Here is a 16788-nt window from a genome sequence, read left to right as displayed (position 1 = left end):
GTGGGGGCACCGGAAATGGGGTTAGGGACCCCCGAAACGGGGTGGGGGGCACCGGAAACGGGGTGGGGGCAACGGAAACGGGCTCAGGGACCCCCGAAACGGGGCCAGGGGCACCGGAAACGGGGTCGGGGGCACCGGAAACGGGGTTAGGGACAACGGAACTGGGGTCAGACACCCTAAAAATGGCATCAGGGACAACGAAAATGGGGTTATGGGACACCAAAAACGGGGTCGGGGGCACCGGAAACGGGGTGGGGGGCAACCGAAATGGGGTCGAGGGCAACGGAAACGGGGTGGGGGGCAACGGAAACGGGGTGGGGGGCAACGGAAATGGGGTCAGGGACAACGGAAATGGGGTTAGGGACACCAAAAATGGGGTCAGGGACATCAAAAACGGGGTCGGGGGCACCGGAAATGGGGTGGGGGGCAATGGAAACGGGGTCGGGGGCAACGGAAATGGGGTGGGGGGCAACGGAAATGGGGTCAGACACCCTAAAAATGGCATCAGGGACAACGGAAACGGGGTCGGGGACAACGAAAATGGGGTTAGGGACAATGAAAATGGGGTTGGGGACCCACCAAAATCACCATGAGACTCCCAAAAGCACCACCAGACCCCCCCAAAGCGCTCAAGGACCCCCCCAAAGCGCTCAAGGACCCCCCCAAAGCCCCACCTCGTCCTTGGCCTGCAGCAGGAACTCGCTCCCATCGCCGGTCCTACGAGACAGGGACATTGTCACCGTGTCCCCCTGGACTTGGGGGGCGCCAGAGCCACCAAAGTCAACAGGAGACCCCAAAAGTGGTGTCAGACACCCCAACAGTGCCAGCGGGCACCCAAAATGACATCAGAACCACCGAAATCAACAGGAGACCCCAAAGTGACATCCGAGAACCCAAAAGTGACATCGGAGACCCCAAAATGACATCAGAGACCCCAAAATGACATCAGAGACCCCAAAAGTGCCATCAGAACCACCCAAATCAACAGGAGACCCCAAAATGACACCAGAAACCCCAAAATGACATCAGGGCCAGCAAAAGTAACACGGGAGACCCCACAATGACATCAGGGCCACCAAAATCAACAGAAGACCAAAATGACATCAGAGACCCCAAAAGTGACATCGGAGACCCCAAAATGACATCAGAAACCCCAGAAGTGACATCGGAAACCCCAAAATGACATCAGGGCCACCAAAATCAACAGGAGGTCCCAAAATGACATCAGAGACCCCAAAAGTGACATCGGAGACCCCAAAGTGACATCAGGGCCACCAAAATCAACAGAAGACCCCAGAAGTGACATCGGAAACCCAAAAGTGACATCGGAGACCCCAAAATGACATCAGAGACCCCAAAATGCCATCAGAGACCCCAAAAGTGTCATCAGAAACCCCACAAGTGTCATCAGAAACCCCGGAAGTGACATCGGAGACCCCAAAATGACATCAGAGACCCCAAAATGACATCAGGGCCACCAAAATCAACAGGAGACCCCAAAATGACATCAGAAACCCCACAAGTGTCATCAGAAACCCCAAAAGTGCCATCGGAGACCCCAAAAGTGCCATCGGAGACCCCAAAAGTGACATCGGAGACCCCACAACCGAGCAGCCCCAGGACCCACTTGAGCTTGAAGACGTTCTTCTTCTTCTTGTAGTCGCTGGCCACCTCGCCGGCGGCGCGGTGCAGGCTCAGCAGGGGCTCCCCGGCGTGCGTGGCCCCGGTCGCGGGGCCCTTGGCGTCCTTGTAGAAGCCCAGGTCGCCCTTGGCCAGGACGCAGTAGAGGTTGACCCAGGACCTGCTCGTGGTGGGACACGGGGTGGTGACCACCACGGTTTGGGGAGAAAGGAGTTTTGGTGGAACGCCGGGTTTTGGTCGAGGGAGGTTCCTGTCTTTGGTGAGCTGTCACTGGTCGATCCCCGTCATTGATGGACCCCCAATGACGGGGGTGGAACCCCAAATTCTGGTGGGTCCTCTCCACTGATGGACACCCCAACCCTTGGTGAACCCCAAACCCTTGGTGAACCCCCAAATTCTGGTGGGTCCTCTCCACTGATGGACACCCCAACCCTTGGTGAACCCCAAACCCTTGGTGAACCCCCAAATTCTGGTGGGTCCTCTCCACTGATGGACACCCCAACCCTTGGTGAACCCCAAACCCTTGGTGAACCCCCAAATTCTGGTGGGTCCTCTCCACTGATGGACACCCCAACCCTTGGTGGACCCCATCACTGATGGATCCCCAACCCTTGGTGAACCCCAAACCCTTGGTGAACCCCCAAATTCTGGTGGGTCCTCTCCACTGATGGACACCCCAACCCTTGGTGGACCCCATCACTGATGGATCCCCAACCCTTGGTGAACCCCAAACCCTTGGTGAACCCCCAAATTCTGGTGGGTCCTCTCCACTGATGGATCCCCAACCCTTGGTGGACCCCATCACTGATGGATCCATGGATCCCCAACCCTTGGAGAAGACCCAAACCTTGGTGAACCCCTTCCATTGATGGATCCCAACCGAACCCCCAGCTCTTGATGAACCCCAACCCTTGGAGAACCCCAACCCTTGGAGAAAGCCCAAACCTTGGTGAACCCCAACACTTGGAGAACCCCAACCCTTGGTGAACCCCAACCCTTGCAGAAGGCCCAAACCTTGGTGAACCCCTTCCATTGATGGACCCCAACCCTTGGAGAAGCCCCAGCTCTTGATGAACCCCAACCCCTGGCGAACTCCCAGCTCTTGATGAACCCCAGCCCCTGGCGAACTCCAACTCTTGGAGAACCCCCAAATTCTGGTGGACCATTGATGGGCCCCAACCCTTGGAGAAGGTCCCAACCCTTGGTGAACCCCTACCATTGATGAACCCCAACCCTCAGAGAACCCTCAACTCTTGATGAACCCCTTCCATTGATGAACCCCAACCGAACCCCCAGCTCTTGATGAACCCCAACCCTTGGAGAACCCCAACCCATGGAGAACCCCCAGCTCTTGATCAACCCCAACCCTTGATGAACCCCAACCATTGATGAACCCCAACCCTTGGAGAACCCCCAACTCTTGATTAATCCCTTCCACTGATGACCCCAACATTTGGAGACCCACCAACCCTTGATGAACCCCAACCCCTGGTGAACCCCCAGCTCTTGATGAATCCCAACATTTGGAGAACCACCAACTCTTGAAGACCTCCAACCCTTGCTGAACCCCTTCCACTGATGAATCCCAACCCTTGGAGAACCCCCAGCTCTTGATGAACCCCAACCCTTGATGAACCCCAACCGTTGGAGAATCCTCAACTCTTGATGAACCCCAACCGTTGGAGAATCCTCAACTCTTGATGAACCCACCAACCCTTGATGAACCCCAACCGTTGGAGATTCCTCAACTGTTGATGAACCCCAACTCTTGATGAACCCCAACCGTTGGAGAACCCCCAGCTCTTGATGAACCCCAACCCTTGATGAACCCCAACCGTTGGAGAACCCCCAGCTCTTGATGAACCCCAACCCTTGATGAACCCCAACCGTTGGAGAACCCCCAGCTCTTGATGAACCCCAACCCTTGATGAACCCCAACCGTTGGAGAACCCCCAGCTCTTGATGAACCCCAACCCTTGATGAACCCCAACCGTTGGAGAACCCCCAGCTCTTGATGAACCCCAACCCTTGATGAACCCCAACCGTTGGAGAATCCTCAACTCTTGATGAACCCCAACCCTTGATGAACCCCAACCGTTGGAGAATCCTCAACTCTTGATGAACCCCAACCCTTGATGAACCCCAACCGTTGGAGAATCCTCAACTCTTGATGAACCCCAACCCTTGATGAACCCCAACCGCTGGAGAACCCCCAGCTCTTGATGAACCCCAACCCCCTGGAGCACCACGGCTCCCCCCGGACCTGTTGGACGCCTTCTTGCCGGCGCCGTCGAGCTCGTGCTTGCGCAGCAGGAACCCCTCGTGCGTCACGGTGTGGGCGGGCGGCGGCGGCGGCGGCGGCGCGCTGCCCTGCGCCGGCGCCGACCGCGAGCGCCGCGGCTCCCCCGGGCCCTGCGCCGAGTCCCGGGGGCGCGGCCGGCGCCGCGGCTTGGGCCGGTCCCGCGCGCGGGGACGCTCCGGACGAGGCGTCCTCTCCGGGAGGGCCTCGGGGCCGGCGGGGAGACGGGCGGGGGAGTCACGGTCACGGGGCTGGGGACAGCAGGGGACAGTGAGGGGATGGCAGGGGACAGTGAGGGACAGTGAGGGACAGCAGGCGACAGTGAGGGGATGGCAGGGGACAGCAGGGGACAGTGAGGGGACAGTGAGGGAGATCCAGGGGGACATTCAGGGGACAATGAGGGGACAATGGGAGATCTCCCAAGGGGAGATGGAGGGGACAATGAGGGGACAATGGGGGATCTCCAGTGGGACACTGAGGGGACATTGAGGGGACACTGGGAGATCTGCAGTGAACATGGAGGGGACATTCAAGGGGACATCCAGGGGGACATAGAGGGGACACTGAGGGGACATCCAGGGGGACGTGGAGGGGACAATGAGGTGACAATAGGGGATCTCCAGTGGGACATTGAGGGGACAATGAGGGGACATCCAGGGGGATATGGAGGGGACAATGAGGGGACAATAGGGGACATCCAGGGGGACATTGAGGGGACAGTGAGGGATCTCCAGGGGGACATGGAGGGAACACCAAGGGGAACCCAAAGGTACACGAAGAGGAATCCTTGGGGCCACCAAAGCGTCGCCAAGGTGCCACCAAGGACTCACCGAAGCCGGCACGGGGCCACCCGCCTCCTTCTCCTGCAGCTGCTCCACGATGTCGGCCAGCGTGGCTTTGCTGCTGGAGAACATTTGGAGACCAGGGTGGCATCACCTCAGCCCCGTCCCCTCCCCGATGTCCCCGCGGCGTCCCCGCGGCGTCCCCCGGCTCACCCGCCGCCCTTCCCGTCGTGCCGCGGCGGCTCCGGCTCGCTGGACTCCTGCCGCTCCAGCCGGCGCTCCCGGCGCTCCCGGCGCCGCTCTGGCCGCGCCTCGCCGGGCTCCTCGGCCTTGGTGGCTGCCGGGGGCTCGGCGGCCGCGGCGGTGACAGCGGTGACAGCGGCCACAGCGGTGACGGCGGCCGGGGGCGGCTCGGCGGGCGTCCCGTCGGTGGCCGGCGGCTGGACGCGGTCCAGCTTGGGCTGGAGGCGCTCCGGCCGCAGCTCGTGCCGGACGTAGGCGACGCGCGGCTCCGGCCGCCGAGGGTCGGCGGCGCCAGGAGGCTCCCCCAGGAATTTGCGGGTCAGGAGCGGCGTCGGCGGCTGCTTGTTCTGCTCGGCCTTGAGCTTCTCGATCTGCGCCGTGGGGTGGGGATGGTGGGGATGGGGATGATGCAGATGGAGATGATGGGGATGGAGATGGGGATGATGGAGATGGGGATGATGGAGATGGGGATGATGCAGATGGAGATGATGGGGATGGAGATGGGGATGATGGAGATGGGGATGATGCAGATGGAGATGATGGAGATGGAGATGGGGATGGAGATGGGGATGATGGAGATGGGGATGATGCAGATGGAGATGATGGAGATGATGGAGATGGAGATGGAGATGATGGAGATGATGGAGATGATGGAGATGATGGAGATGGAGATGAGATGGAGATGATGGAGATGGAGACGATGGAGATGGAGATGGAGATGATGGAGATGGAGATGGGGATGATGGAGATGGAGATGGGGATGAGATGGAGATAAGATGGAGATGGAGATGATGGAGATGATGGAGATGATGGAGATGGAGATGGAGATGATGGAGATGGAGATAGAAATGATGTCAATGGAGATGATGGAGTTGGGGATGGGACAAAGATGAAGATGGAGACGGAAATGAAGAGGACAAAGCCAGGCGATGGAAACGGCGGCAGAGATGGGAACAGGATGAAGACCAAGGTCAGATGAGGAGATGTTTCTGCAGACCCCACGGCCGCCCCCGTCCCCGTGGCGGCCGTACCGTGGTGAGGCGCCGCAGGGAGCTGAACCTCTCCTCCCAGGCAGCTGCCGCCTTTCGGAAGGCCTCGTGCCGCCGGATCAGCTGCTCCACCTCGTCCACGCTGCTGCCCAGCTCCTGGCTCTTCAGCAGCGGCTCCTGGGCCGTCAGCCACGCATCGGCCACCACGGCCTCCTGCGCGAACTGGTGCACCTCGCGCACTGCCGGCACAGCCGGGGCCGCCCGTCACCGCCGCGGGGCCGCCGGGGGGCTGGCGCCACCCATCATCTGCTGGCCCTCAGCGTTTGGTGTCACCCGTCACGGCTGGTGTTCCCCATAATTTGGTGTTCCCCATAGTTTGGGGTTCCTCATAATTTGGTGTTCCTCATAATTTTGTGTTCGTCATAATTTGGTGATCCCCGTAATTTCATGTTCCTCATAATTTGGTGCTCCCCGTAATTTCATGTTCCTCATAATTTGGTGCTCCCCATAATTTGGGGTTCCTCGTAATTTGGTGATCCCCATAATTTGATGTTCCGCATAATTTGGTGATCCTCATAATTTGATGTTCCCCATAATTTGGTGATCCCCGTAATTTCATGTTCCTCATAATTTGGTGATCCCCGTAATTTCATGTTCCTCATAATTTGATGTTCCCCATAATTTTGTGTTCTTCATAATTTGGTGATCCCCGTAATTTGATGTTCCTCATAATTTGGTGTTCCCCATAATTTAATTTGGTGTTTCCTGTAACTTCGTGCTCCTCTTAATTTCGCGTTCCCCATAATTTGGAGTTCCCCATAATTTGGTGTTCCCCGTAATTTCGTGTTCCTCATAATTTGATGTTCCTCGTAATTTGGTGTTCCCCATAATTTCATGTCCCCCATCACCTGGTGTCCCCCATAAATTGATTCCCACGACCCAAAGTCCACCCCAACACCTGATGTCCCCCCAACACCCAGTGTCTACCCAACGCCTGATGACCACCCAAAACTTGGTGACCCCCATAAACTGGTGTCCCTCCACAACCCAATGCCCACCCCAACACCTGATGTCCCCCCAACACTCAACACCCCCCAAAAACCTTCTGATGTCCCCCCAGCCGCCGCCACCGACCCCCTGGTATCCCCGGGGGTGGCGCTCACTCTGCTGCAGCCACTCCCAGTGCTTGTCCCACTTCTCCGTCATCTCCTTCTTCTTCGCCAGGAGCTTCTCCATGTGGGATTTGATCTGCAGGGAGGGGACACGTGGGTCGGGACACCCCAGAAGTTCCGCCACGCCCCCTCCCCGCATCGTCCACCCCCCCGGGCGGGCACCTCGTCGGCCGCGGGGCTCTTGCTGAGGATGAGGGTCTTGCCCAGCTCCAGGCAGGTGGCCACGTTCTTGGCCCGCGCCTCCATCTCGGTCTTGAGGCTTTGGTGGTCGTTCATCAGCAGCTCCACCGAGGACACGTCCCTGGGGCGGGGTAGGGACAAGGTGGGGATGGAGGGGGCAGTTCTTGATGGCTGGGAGGGGACATTGGGGAAGGGTGGGGGGGTCCTCCTGAGGGACCAGGATGGGGTTCTTGGGTCCACAGTGGGACAGGACATGGTCGTTAGGCCCATGGTGGGCCAGGACATGGTCCTTGGGTCCATGGTGGGCCAGGACTTGATCCTTGGGTCCATGATGGAACAGGACCCAGATCCTCAGATGGACCAGAACATGGGACCTTGGGATGGACCAGGACATGGTCCTTGGGTCCGTGGTGGGCCAGGAGATGGTCCTTGGGCCCATGGTGGAACAGGACCCAGATCCTCAGATGGACCAGAACACGGGATGGTGGCACCATGAGAAGCCAGAATATGTCCTTGGGTCCATGGTGGGACAGGACTTGATCCTTGGGACCCTCAGATGGATCAGGACATGGGATGGTTGCACCACGAGACACCAGGACACGATCTTTGAGTCCATGGTGGAACAGGACATGGGACCTTGGGATGGACCAGGACGTGGTGCTTGGTCCATGGTGGGACAGGACGTGATCCTTGGGTCCCTCAGATGGACCGGGACATGGGATGGTTGCACCACGAGACACCAGGACACGATCTTTGAGTCCATGGTGGAACAGGACATGGGACCTTGGGATGGACCAGGACGTGGTGCTTGGGTCCATGATGGGACAGGACATGGACCCTCAGATGGACCAGGACCTTGGGATGGACCAGGACGTGGGATGGTTGCACCACGAGACACCAGAACATCTTTGGGTCCATGATGGGACAGGACATGGACCCTCAGATGGACCAGGACCTTGGGATGGACCAGGACGTGGTGCTTGGTCCATGGTGGGACAGGACTTGATCCTTGGGTCCCTCAGATGGACCAGGGCGTGGGATGGTTGCACCACCAGACACCAGGACACGATCTTTGAATCCATGGTGGACATGGCCCCTCAGAGGCACCAAGACCCAGAATCTCGTGAAGGACCATCCCTCCTCGCCCACCAGCCCTACCTGGGCTTCTCGCCGGCGCCCATCTGGTGGAGCACGCCGTCCATCCAGGCCAGCAGGTCCCTGGCGGTGCCCACGAACCGGATCTTGTCGGCCACGCTGGCCACGTGCAGCCGGCACTCCTCGCACGCCGCCAGCAGCTCCTTCCAGGCCCGCAGCACCTCCTGCTCGCGCCCGGCGATGGCCTCGGCGTTGTCCCCGGCGTAGAGCGTCCTCAGCTGCGCCGCGCCCTCCTGCAGCTGCCGCACCTGCGTCACCAGCACCTCCACGTCGTGCTCGAAGGCGCCCAGGGCCCTCTGCAGGGCGCCGGCCGAGCTCCGGCCCTCGCGCGCCGCCAGCTCCGGCAGCCGCTGCCGCTTCTCCTCGATCTGCCCCAGGACCTCCTTGCAGTCGTTGAAGAACTTGTGCAGCTCGTGGGACGCCGCCAGCATCTGGGCGCGGGTCTCCATCAGCTCCAGGAGGTCGGCCCAGGCCTCGTTGACGCCGTCCTTCCACTCGGCGATGGTGGCGGCGTCCGTGTGGCCGTAGTCGATGAGCTCGTCCACCATCTGGTTGACGGCGGCGATGCGCTCCTGGCCCACGCTGCCCGTCTCGCTGGCGAACTCCAGGAACTTCTCCTGCAGCAGCTGAGGGGGCCCGGGATGCGTGCGGGGCAGGGGTCAGGGGCGGGCAGGGCTTGGGACCACCAGGGTGGGGCGGGGATGGTGGTAGGACCCTCAGCCAGGGGATGGAGGGGGTGGCCAGGACCAAAATGGTGCCAGGACCACCAGGATGGTGCCAGGACCCCCAGCCAGGGGATGGAGATGATGGTGCCAGGACCACCAGGATGGTGCCAGGACCACCAGGAATCTGCCAGGACCACCAGGGTGGGATGGGGATGGTGGTAGGACCCTCAGCCAGGGGATGGAGGGGATGGTTCCAGGACCAAAATGGTGCCAGGACCACCAGGAAGGTGACAGGACCACCAGGGTGGGATGGGGATGGTGGTAGGACCCTCAGCCAGGGGATGGAGGGGATGGTTCCAGGACCAGGATGGTGCCAGGACCACCAGGAATCGGCCAGGACCACCAGGATGGTGCCAGGACCACCAGGATGGTGCCAGGACCACCAGGAAGGTGTCAAGACCACCAGGATGGTGCCAGGACCACCAGGATGGTGCCAGGACCCCAGCCAGAGCTCAGGAAAGTTCCCCAGACCCCTCACGACAGCACCGCGAGCCACAGCCTCCCCAACAACCCCCACCAACTTCTCCACCACGGCACCAAAGCCACCCCAGCCCTGACCACGTCCGCCACCCTCCCGTGCTCACCGTGACGTGCTCGAAGTCCTGCCCCAGCTCGGGCGAGCCGGCCACCACCTCCTTCTCGGCGATCCAGTGCTCCAGCTCGTCCACCTCGCGGTTGAGCTGGTAGAGCCAGTACTGCTGCTCCAGCTTGACCTTGCGCTCCTCCACCAGGTCCTTCAGAGACACGTACAGCCGGTCAACCTGCGACTGCCGCCTGCTGACCTGTTCGCTGGGCAAGGACACCACGGCGCCGTCAGCCCCGGTGGGTGCCCGGGGGGTGCCCGGGGTGACCGGGGGGTGGCCGGGGGGTGGCCGGGGGGGTGGGCGGACCTCTGTGGGTGGCCGAGCTCCAGGAGGGCGCGGCACTGCCGGGAGAGCTGGGCGATGGTCTCCTCGTAGTTCTCGATGGTTTGCTCGGTGAGGAGGTGCTTCTTGAGGAGCTGGAGGGTGCTCTGCTCGTCCTGCGTGGGGTGGCGGGGTGGGGGCTTGAGGGTCGGCAGCAGCACTTGAGGTGAGGCAGCCCAACTCGAGCAGTGCAAGCAACTCCAGCACGCGATGCGCCCAACTGAACCAAGCCAACAAAGCACCCAAACCAACCCAAACCAACCCAAACCAACCCAAACCAACCCAAACCAAGGCCACCAACTCAACCACCCAAACCAACTCCAGCACGCGATGCGCCCAACTGAACCAAACCAACAAAGCACCCAAACCAACCCAAACCAACCCAAACCAACCCAAACCAAGGCCACCAACTCAACCACCCAAACCAACTCCAGCACGCGATGCGCCCAACTGAACCAAGCCAACAAAGCACCCAAACCAACCCAAACCAACCCAAACCAACCCAAACCAAGGCCACCAACTCAACCACCCAAACCAACTCCACCACCCGATGCGCCCAACTGAACCAAACTGAGCCCACCAACTCAAGAAAGCACCCAAACCAAACCAATTGACCCAACTAAACCAAACCGAGCCCACCAACTCAACAAAGCACCCAAACCAAGCCAACCGCCCAATGCACCCAAACCAACCCAACCCAACCCAACCATCCAAGCCAACCTCACCCAACCCAACCACCCTATTAAACCAACCCAATGATGAAACACAACCCAACCAACCCAACCTGACCTCACCCAACCCAACCACCCAATTCACCCCATTATACCAACCCAACCCACCCAACCCAACCCACCCAACCCATCAAACTCACCCAATCAAACCAACCCAACCCAACCCAACTCAACCCAACCCAACCCAACCCAACCCAACTCAACCCAACCCAACCCAACCCAACTCAACCCAACTCAACCCAACCCAACCCGACCAAGCCCAACCCAACCCAACTCAACCCAACCCAACCCAACCCAACCCGACCAAGCCCAACCCAACCCAACTCAACCCAACCCAACCCAACCCAACCAACCCAACCCGACCAAGCCCAACCCAACCCAACCCGACCCAACCCAACCCAACCCAACCCAACCCAACTCAACTCAACCCAACCCAACCCAACCAACCCAACCCGACCAAGCCCAACCCAACCCAACCAACCCAACCTGACCAAGCCCAACCCAACTCAATCCAACCCAACTCAATCCAACCCAACCCGAACAAGCCCAACCCAACCCAACCCAACCCATCCATTTCACCCAACCACCAACCTCCTCCATCCCGAACCCCACCTTTCCCTTCTCCTCGTTCATCAGGAGCAGCTCCTGCTCGCCCAGCCACGACTCCACCTCGGCCACGTCGAAGTAGTACTGCTCCAGCTGGTAGGTGGCGTCCAGGGCCTGCTGCCGGCGCTCCGTCTGCTCCTGCAGCTCGGCCCAGAGCGTCCCCAGCCGCTCCAGGAGGCCCCGCACGCCCTCGGCCTCGGGGCTCTTGATGGACGCCACGGCGGCCGCGCGCTCCAGCACCTCGTCCACGCGGGGCCGGTGCACCTGGATCTCCCGGCGCAGGTTCTGCAGGCGGGCGGGGTGGGGTGGGGGCCTCAGGGTGGGGTGACCTGGGTGGTGCAAGGTCCCACCTTGCCCCCAAACCCCTCCCCAGCAGGTGAGGAGTGGCTCCAGCATCTCCCCATGGTGAATTTTGGGGTCCCACCTTGCCCCCAAACCCCTCCCCAGAAGGTGAGGAGCTGCCCCAACATCTCCCCAGCATCTCAAGGTGAATTTTGGGGTCCCACCATGACCCCAGCCGCGGCGCGGGTGCTGACCTGGTTCTTCTTGATGAACTGCTGGACGGTCTGGAGGTTGGTGCCGTGGTCCTTGAGCATGGCCAAGGGCAGGCGGTCCTGGACCCACATCTGGGACAGGGGTGGAGCTCAGTGTCATGGCTGTCCCCCATCCCACCCCATCCCCATCTCTGTGTTCACCTCTGTCCCGTCCCCATCTTCATCTCATCTCCATCCCATCTCCAACATCATCCCATCATCTCCATCCCATCTCCATCCCCATCCATCTTCATCTTCATCCCATCTCCATCTCCGCCCCATTCATTGCAAACTCCATCCCATCTCCATCCAATCTTCTTCTCCATCTTCAATCCTATCTCCATCTCCATCTCATCTCCATCCCCATCCATCTTCATCCCATCCCCATCTCCATCCCATTTCCATCTCCATCTCCATCTCCATCTCCATCTCCGTCTCCATCTCCGTCTCCACCCTATTGACCTAAAACTCCATCCCATCTCTTTCTCCATCTTCACCCCCATCTCCATCCCATCTCCATCATCTCCATCCTATCTCCATGTCCATCCCATCTCCATTTCCATCTCCACCCCATTCACCCAAAACTCCATCCCATCTCCATCTCATCTACATCCGATCTCCATCATCTCCATCCCCATCCTATCTCCATCTCATCTCCATCATCTCCATCCCATCTCCATCATCTCCATCCCATCATCTCCATCCCATCTCCATCATCTCCATCCCATCTCCATCATCTCCATCTCCATCTCATCTCCATCTCCATCCCATCATCTCCATCCCATCTCCATCATCTCCATCCCATCTCCATCATCTCCATCTCATCTCCATCTCCATCCCATCATCTCCATCCCATCTCCATCATCTCCATCCCCGTCTCATCTCCATCCCATCTCCATCATCTCCATCCCATCTCCATCATCTCCATCTCCATCTCATCTCCATCTCCATCCCATCATCTCCATCCCATCTCCATCATCTCCATCCCATCTCCATCATCTCCATCTCATCTCCATCTCCATCCCATCATCTCCATCCCATCTCCATCATCTCCATCCCCGTCTCATCTCCATCCCATCTCCATCATCTCCATCCCATCTCCATCATCTCCATCTCATCTCCATCTCCATCCCATCATCTCCATCCCATCATCTCCATCCCATCTCCATCTCTACCCCGTTCACCTCCACCTCCATCTCCACCTCCACCTCCACCTCACCCCGATACTCACCACCTCGTCCTCCAGCTCATGGCTGACCTGATGGACCTCCTTGGAGGCCAGCAGGATCCTGCGGCGCTCCTTGAGGGGCTCGATGAGGCGCACGATGCGCGTCCCCACCGCGCTCTGCCGCTCGCCCACCGCCTCGCGCCCGGCCGCCTGCGCCGGCAGCGCCGCCGCCTGCGCCTGCAGCTCGCCCACCTCCTTGTACCACTCCTCCACCTGCGACTCCATCGTCTGCGGGACACGAGGGGTGGCAGGGTGGCCGCCATGGCCGGGGTGGGACCTACAGCACCCAGGGTGGAGCCTTCCTCCCAAAAAAATGTCCTGGCCCCACGATCTGGTGGCCCCGTAATTTGGTGGGCACCATAACCTGGTGGCGACCCCCATAATGTGGTGTCCACCATAACCTGGTGCCACCCGCCATCATTTGGTGTCCACCATAACCTGGTGGCGACCCCCATCATTTGGTGTCCACCATAACCTGGTGCCACCCGCCATCATTTGGTGTCAGGGTGTTACCCCCCACCATTTGGTGTCCCTCATGATGGGGTGCCCACCACAATCTGGCGTCTACCACAATCTGGTGTCCACCATAACCGGGTGTCACCCTCCATCATTTGGTGTCCATCATAACCTGGTGGCACCCCCCATAATGTGGTCTCCACCACAATCTGGTGTCCACCGTAACCTGGCGTCCCTCGTAATGTGGTGTCCACCATAACCTGGTGTCCCCCCATCCCCTGCTGTCCCCCCATCCCCTGATATCCCCCAACCCCTGGTGTCCCCCAACACCCAGTGTCCCCTCAACCCGTGGTGTCCCCCCACCACCTGGTGTCCCCCAGCACCCCATGTCCCTCCAAGGCCCGGTGTCCCCCAACACGCAATGTCCCCCAACATCTGGAGACCATCCAAGACCTGATGTTCTCCGTAACTTCCCAGCACTCAATGTCCCTTCAAGACCCAACATCTCCTCAACATCTCCTCAGGACCCAACATCTGCCCAACCCCTGGTGTCCCCCCAACTCCTGGTGTCCCCCCAACACCCAATGTCCCCCCAACCCCTGGTGTCCCCCCAACCCCTGCTGTCCCCCACCCCTCGGTGTCCCCCACACCTGCAGCCGGTTCAGCTGCCGGCTGACGCTGCGCAGGTCGGCGGTGCCGGTGCCCCCGACGCTCTCCAGCTGCTCCTCGAGCCGGCCCAGCCGCGCCTCCACGTCGGCGAAGCTCCGCGCCAGGCGCTCGGCGGCCGCCGCCTCGGCCAAGCGCCGGCTCCGCGCCTGGCTGCTGCTCTCCAGCTCCTGCCAGCATCTCCTGAGCTCCTCCAGCTGCCGCCGCACCGCCCCGCTCAGCTCCGGCTTGGCCTGCACCAGCTCCTCGCCTTCCTGGGGGCGCGGCCGGGCTCAGGTGGGGCTCCAGAATCCACCTCCAATTTGGGGTCGGGGCGGTGGGGGGGACTCAGGGTGGGACAACCGAAATCCATCGCAAATGGGGTGGGGAGAGGTTGGGGGAGGTCCTCACGTCCTGGGGAGGGGGTTTGGGCAAGGTGGGACCCCAAAATTGATCTCGAGGGGTTGGGGAGAGGTTGGGGCAGATCCTCCCCCTCTCATTGGGGTTATGGGGTCAAGGTGGGGTTTGGGGTCAAGGTGGGACCCCAGAATTCATCACAAATGGGTTGGGGAGATGTTGGGGGAGAGCCTCACCTTCCTGGGGAGGGGGTTTGGGGGCAAGGTGGGGTTTGGGGTCAAGGTGGGACCCCAAAATTCACCACAAATGGGTGGGGAGAGGTTGGGGGAGATCCTCACATCCTGGGGTGGAGTTTGAGGTCAAGGTGGGACCCCAAAATTCATCATGAGGAGCTGGGGAGATGTTGGGGCAGATCCTCCCCCTCTCATTGGGGTTATGGGGTCAAGGTGGGGTTTGGGGTCAAGGTGGGACCCCAGGAATTCATCACAAATGGGTTGGGGAGAGGTTGGGGGAGATCCTCACCTCCTGGGGAGGGGGTTTGGGCAAGGTGGGACCCCAAAATTGGTCATGAGGGGTTGGGGAGAGGTTGGGGGAGATCCTCATGTTCGGGGATGGGGTTCGGGGTCAAGGTGGGGTTTGGGGTCAAGGTGGGACCCCAAAATTCATCACAAATGGGTTGGGGAGATGTTGGGGCAGATCCTCACGTCCTGGGGTGGAGTTTGGGGTCAAGGTGGGACCCCAAAATTGATCTCGAGGGGTTGGGGAGATGTTGGGGGAGATCCTCATGTTCGGGGATGGGGTTCGGGGTCAAGGTGGGACCCCAAAATTGATCATGAGGGATTCAGGAGAGGTTGGGGCAGCTCCTCCCCCTCTCATTGGGGTTATGGGGTCAAGGTGGAGTTTGGGGTCAAGGTGGGACCCCAAAATTGACCACAGGGGGTTGGGGAGATGCTGGGGGAGCTCCTCAGGTTCTGGGGTTCGGGGTCAAGGTGGGGACCCCAAAATCGACCACGAGGGGTTGGGGAGGGGGGGGTGGGGACACAGGGGGGACAATGGGGGGGATGGGAGGGGGAAACCACAGGGGGGGACACGGGGACAACGTGGGGGAGGGGAAAGGAGGGGAGGGGACACCGGGGGGGGGGGTGGGGGTGACACCATGGGGGGGTGACAAACAGTGGGGGGGGGGACACGAGGGGGGGACAGGTGCGACATGGGGGAGGTGACACGGGGCGGGTGACACGGGGAGGGTGACACAGGGAGGGTGACACAGAGAGGGTGACACAGGGCGGGTGACAGAGTGGGTGACACGGGGGGGTGACACAGGGAGGGTGACACAGGGTGGGTGACACGGGGGAGTGACACGGGGAGGGTGACACTGGGGTGGGGGGGGGTGACACGGGGGGGGTGTGACACACACGGGGGGGGTGACACGGGGGGGGTGACACAGGGTGGGTGACACAGAGAGGGTGACACAGGGCGGGTGACACAGGGTGGGTGACACTGGGGTGGGGGGGGTGACACGGGGGGGGGTGACACGGAGGGGGTGACACAGGGAGGGGACACGGGGCAGGGGGAGGTGACACGGGGGGTGACACACACGGAGGGGGGGTGACACATACGGGGGGGTGACACAGGGCGAGTGACACGAGGAGGTGACACGGGGGGGGTGACACAGGGGGGTGACACATACGGGGGGGGTGACACATACGGGGGGAGGTGACACATACGGGGGGGGTGACACGGGGCGAGTGACACGAGGAGGTGACACGGGGGGTGGTGACACGAGGAGGGGGGGGGTGTGACACGGGGGGGGGGGGGTGACACACGGGGGACACCACGGGAAGGAGGAGGGGGGGGGTGTGACACTGGGTGGGGGGGGGGGGGGTGGTGACACACGGGGGGACACCATGTGGGGGGGGTGGGGGGGTGGTGACACGAGTGGGGGCGACACAAGGAGGGGAGGGGGAGGGGGGGGAGGTGACGCCGCGCGTGGGGGATGGGGGGGAGGGGCGGGCGCCAACGACGCAACCCAAAATGCGGGGGCGGGGGGGGGGGAGTGGAGGGGGCGGGGCGGGGGCTGCAGCAACGCGCGCGCGTGGGGGAGGGAAGGGCGGGGGGAGGGGCAGCGCGCCGGTATCACC

General features: G+C 61.0%; 1 protein-coding gene across 2 annotated transcripts in view; it reads right to left on the bottom strand.

Moving 5' to 3' along the window:
* Positions 1–16788, bottom strand: part of SPTBN4 (spectrin beta, non-erythrocytic 4) — a 36071-nt gene that overhangs the window by 804 nt on the left and 18479 nt on the right. The window contains exons 18-32 of one of the 2 annotated variants that reach the window (XM_066570215.1): positions 14296–14565; positions 13193–13417; positions 11965–12054; positions 11435–11713; positions 10077–10207; positions 9771–9975; positions 8465–9087; positions 7289–7427; positions 7118–7202; positions 5997–6193; positions 4936–5336; positions 4771–4843; positions 3905–4191; positions 1628–1801; positions 675–717 (exon numbers count right to left, since the gene is read on the bottom strand). In XM_066570215.1, coding sequence (XP_066426312.1) covers positions 675–717; positions 1628–1801; positions 3905–4191; positions 4771–4843; positions 4936–5336; positions 5997–6193; positions 7118–7202; positions 7289–7427; positions 8465–9087; positions 9771–9975; positions 10077–10207; positions 11435–11713; positions 11965–12054; positions 13193–13417; positions 14296–14565 — 3222 coding nt within the window. The remainder of the gene's footprint in view (positions 1–674; positions 718–1627; positions 1802–3904; positions 4192–4770; positions 4844–4935; positions 5337–5996; positions 6194–7117; positions 7203–7288; positions 7428–8464; positions 9088–9770; positions 9976–10076; positions 10208–11434; positions 11714–11964; positions 12055–13192; positions 13418–14295; positions 14566–16788) is intronic. The other variant, XM_066570217.1, reaches the window with a different exon arrangement.

Source organism: Molothrus aeneus, unplaced genomic scaffold (genome assembly GCF_037042795.1).
Source record: "Molothrus aeneus isolate 106 unplaced genomic scaffold, BPBGC_Maene_1.0 scaffold_291, whole genome shotgun sequence".
Taxonomy (NCBI): domain Eukaryota; kingdom Metazoa; phylum Chordata; class Aves; order Passeriformes; family Icteridae; genus Molothrus; species Molothrus aeneus.
Note: the sequence above shows the minus strand (reverse complement) of the source record. Positions and strands in the feature narration are given on the sequence as shown.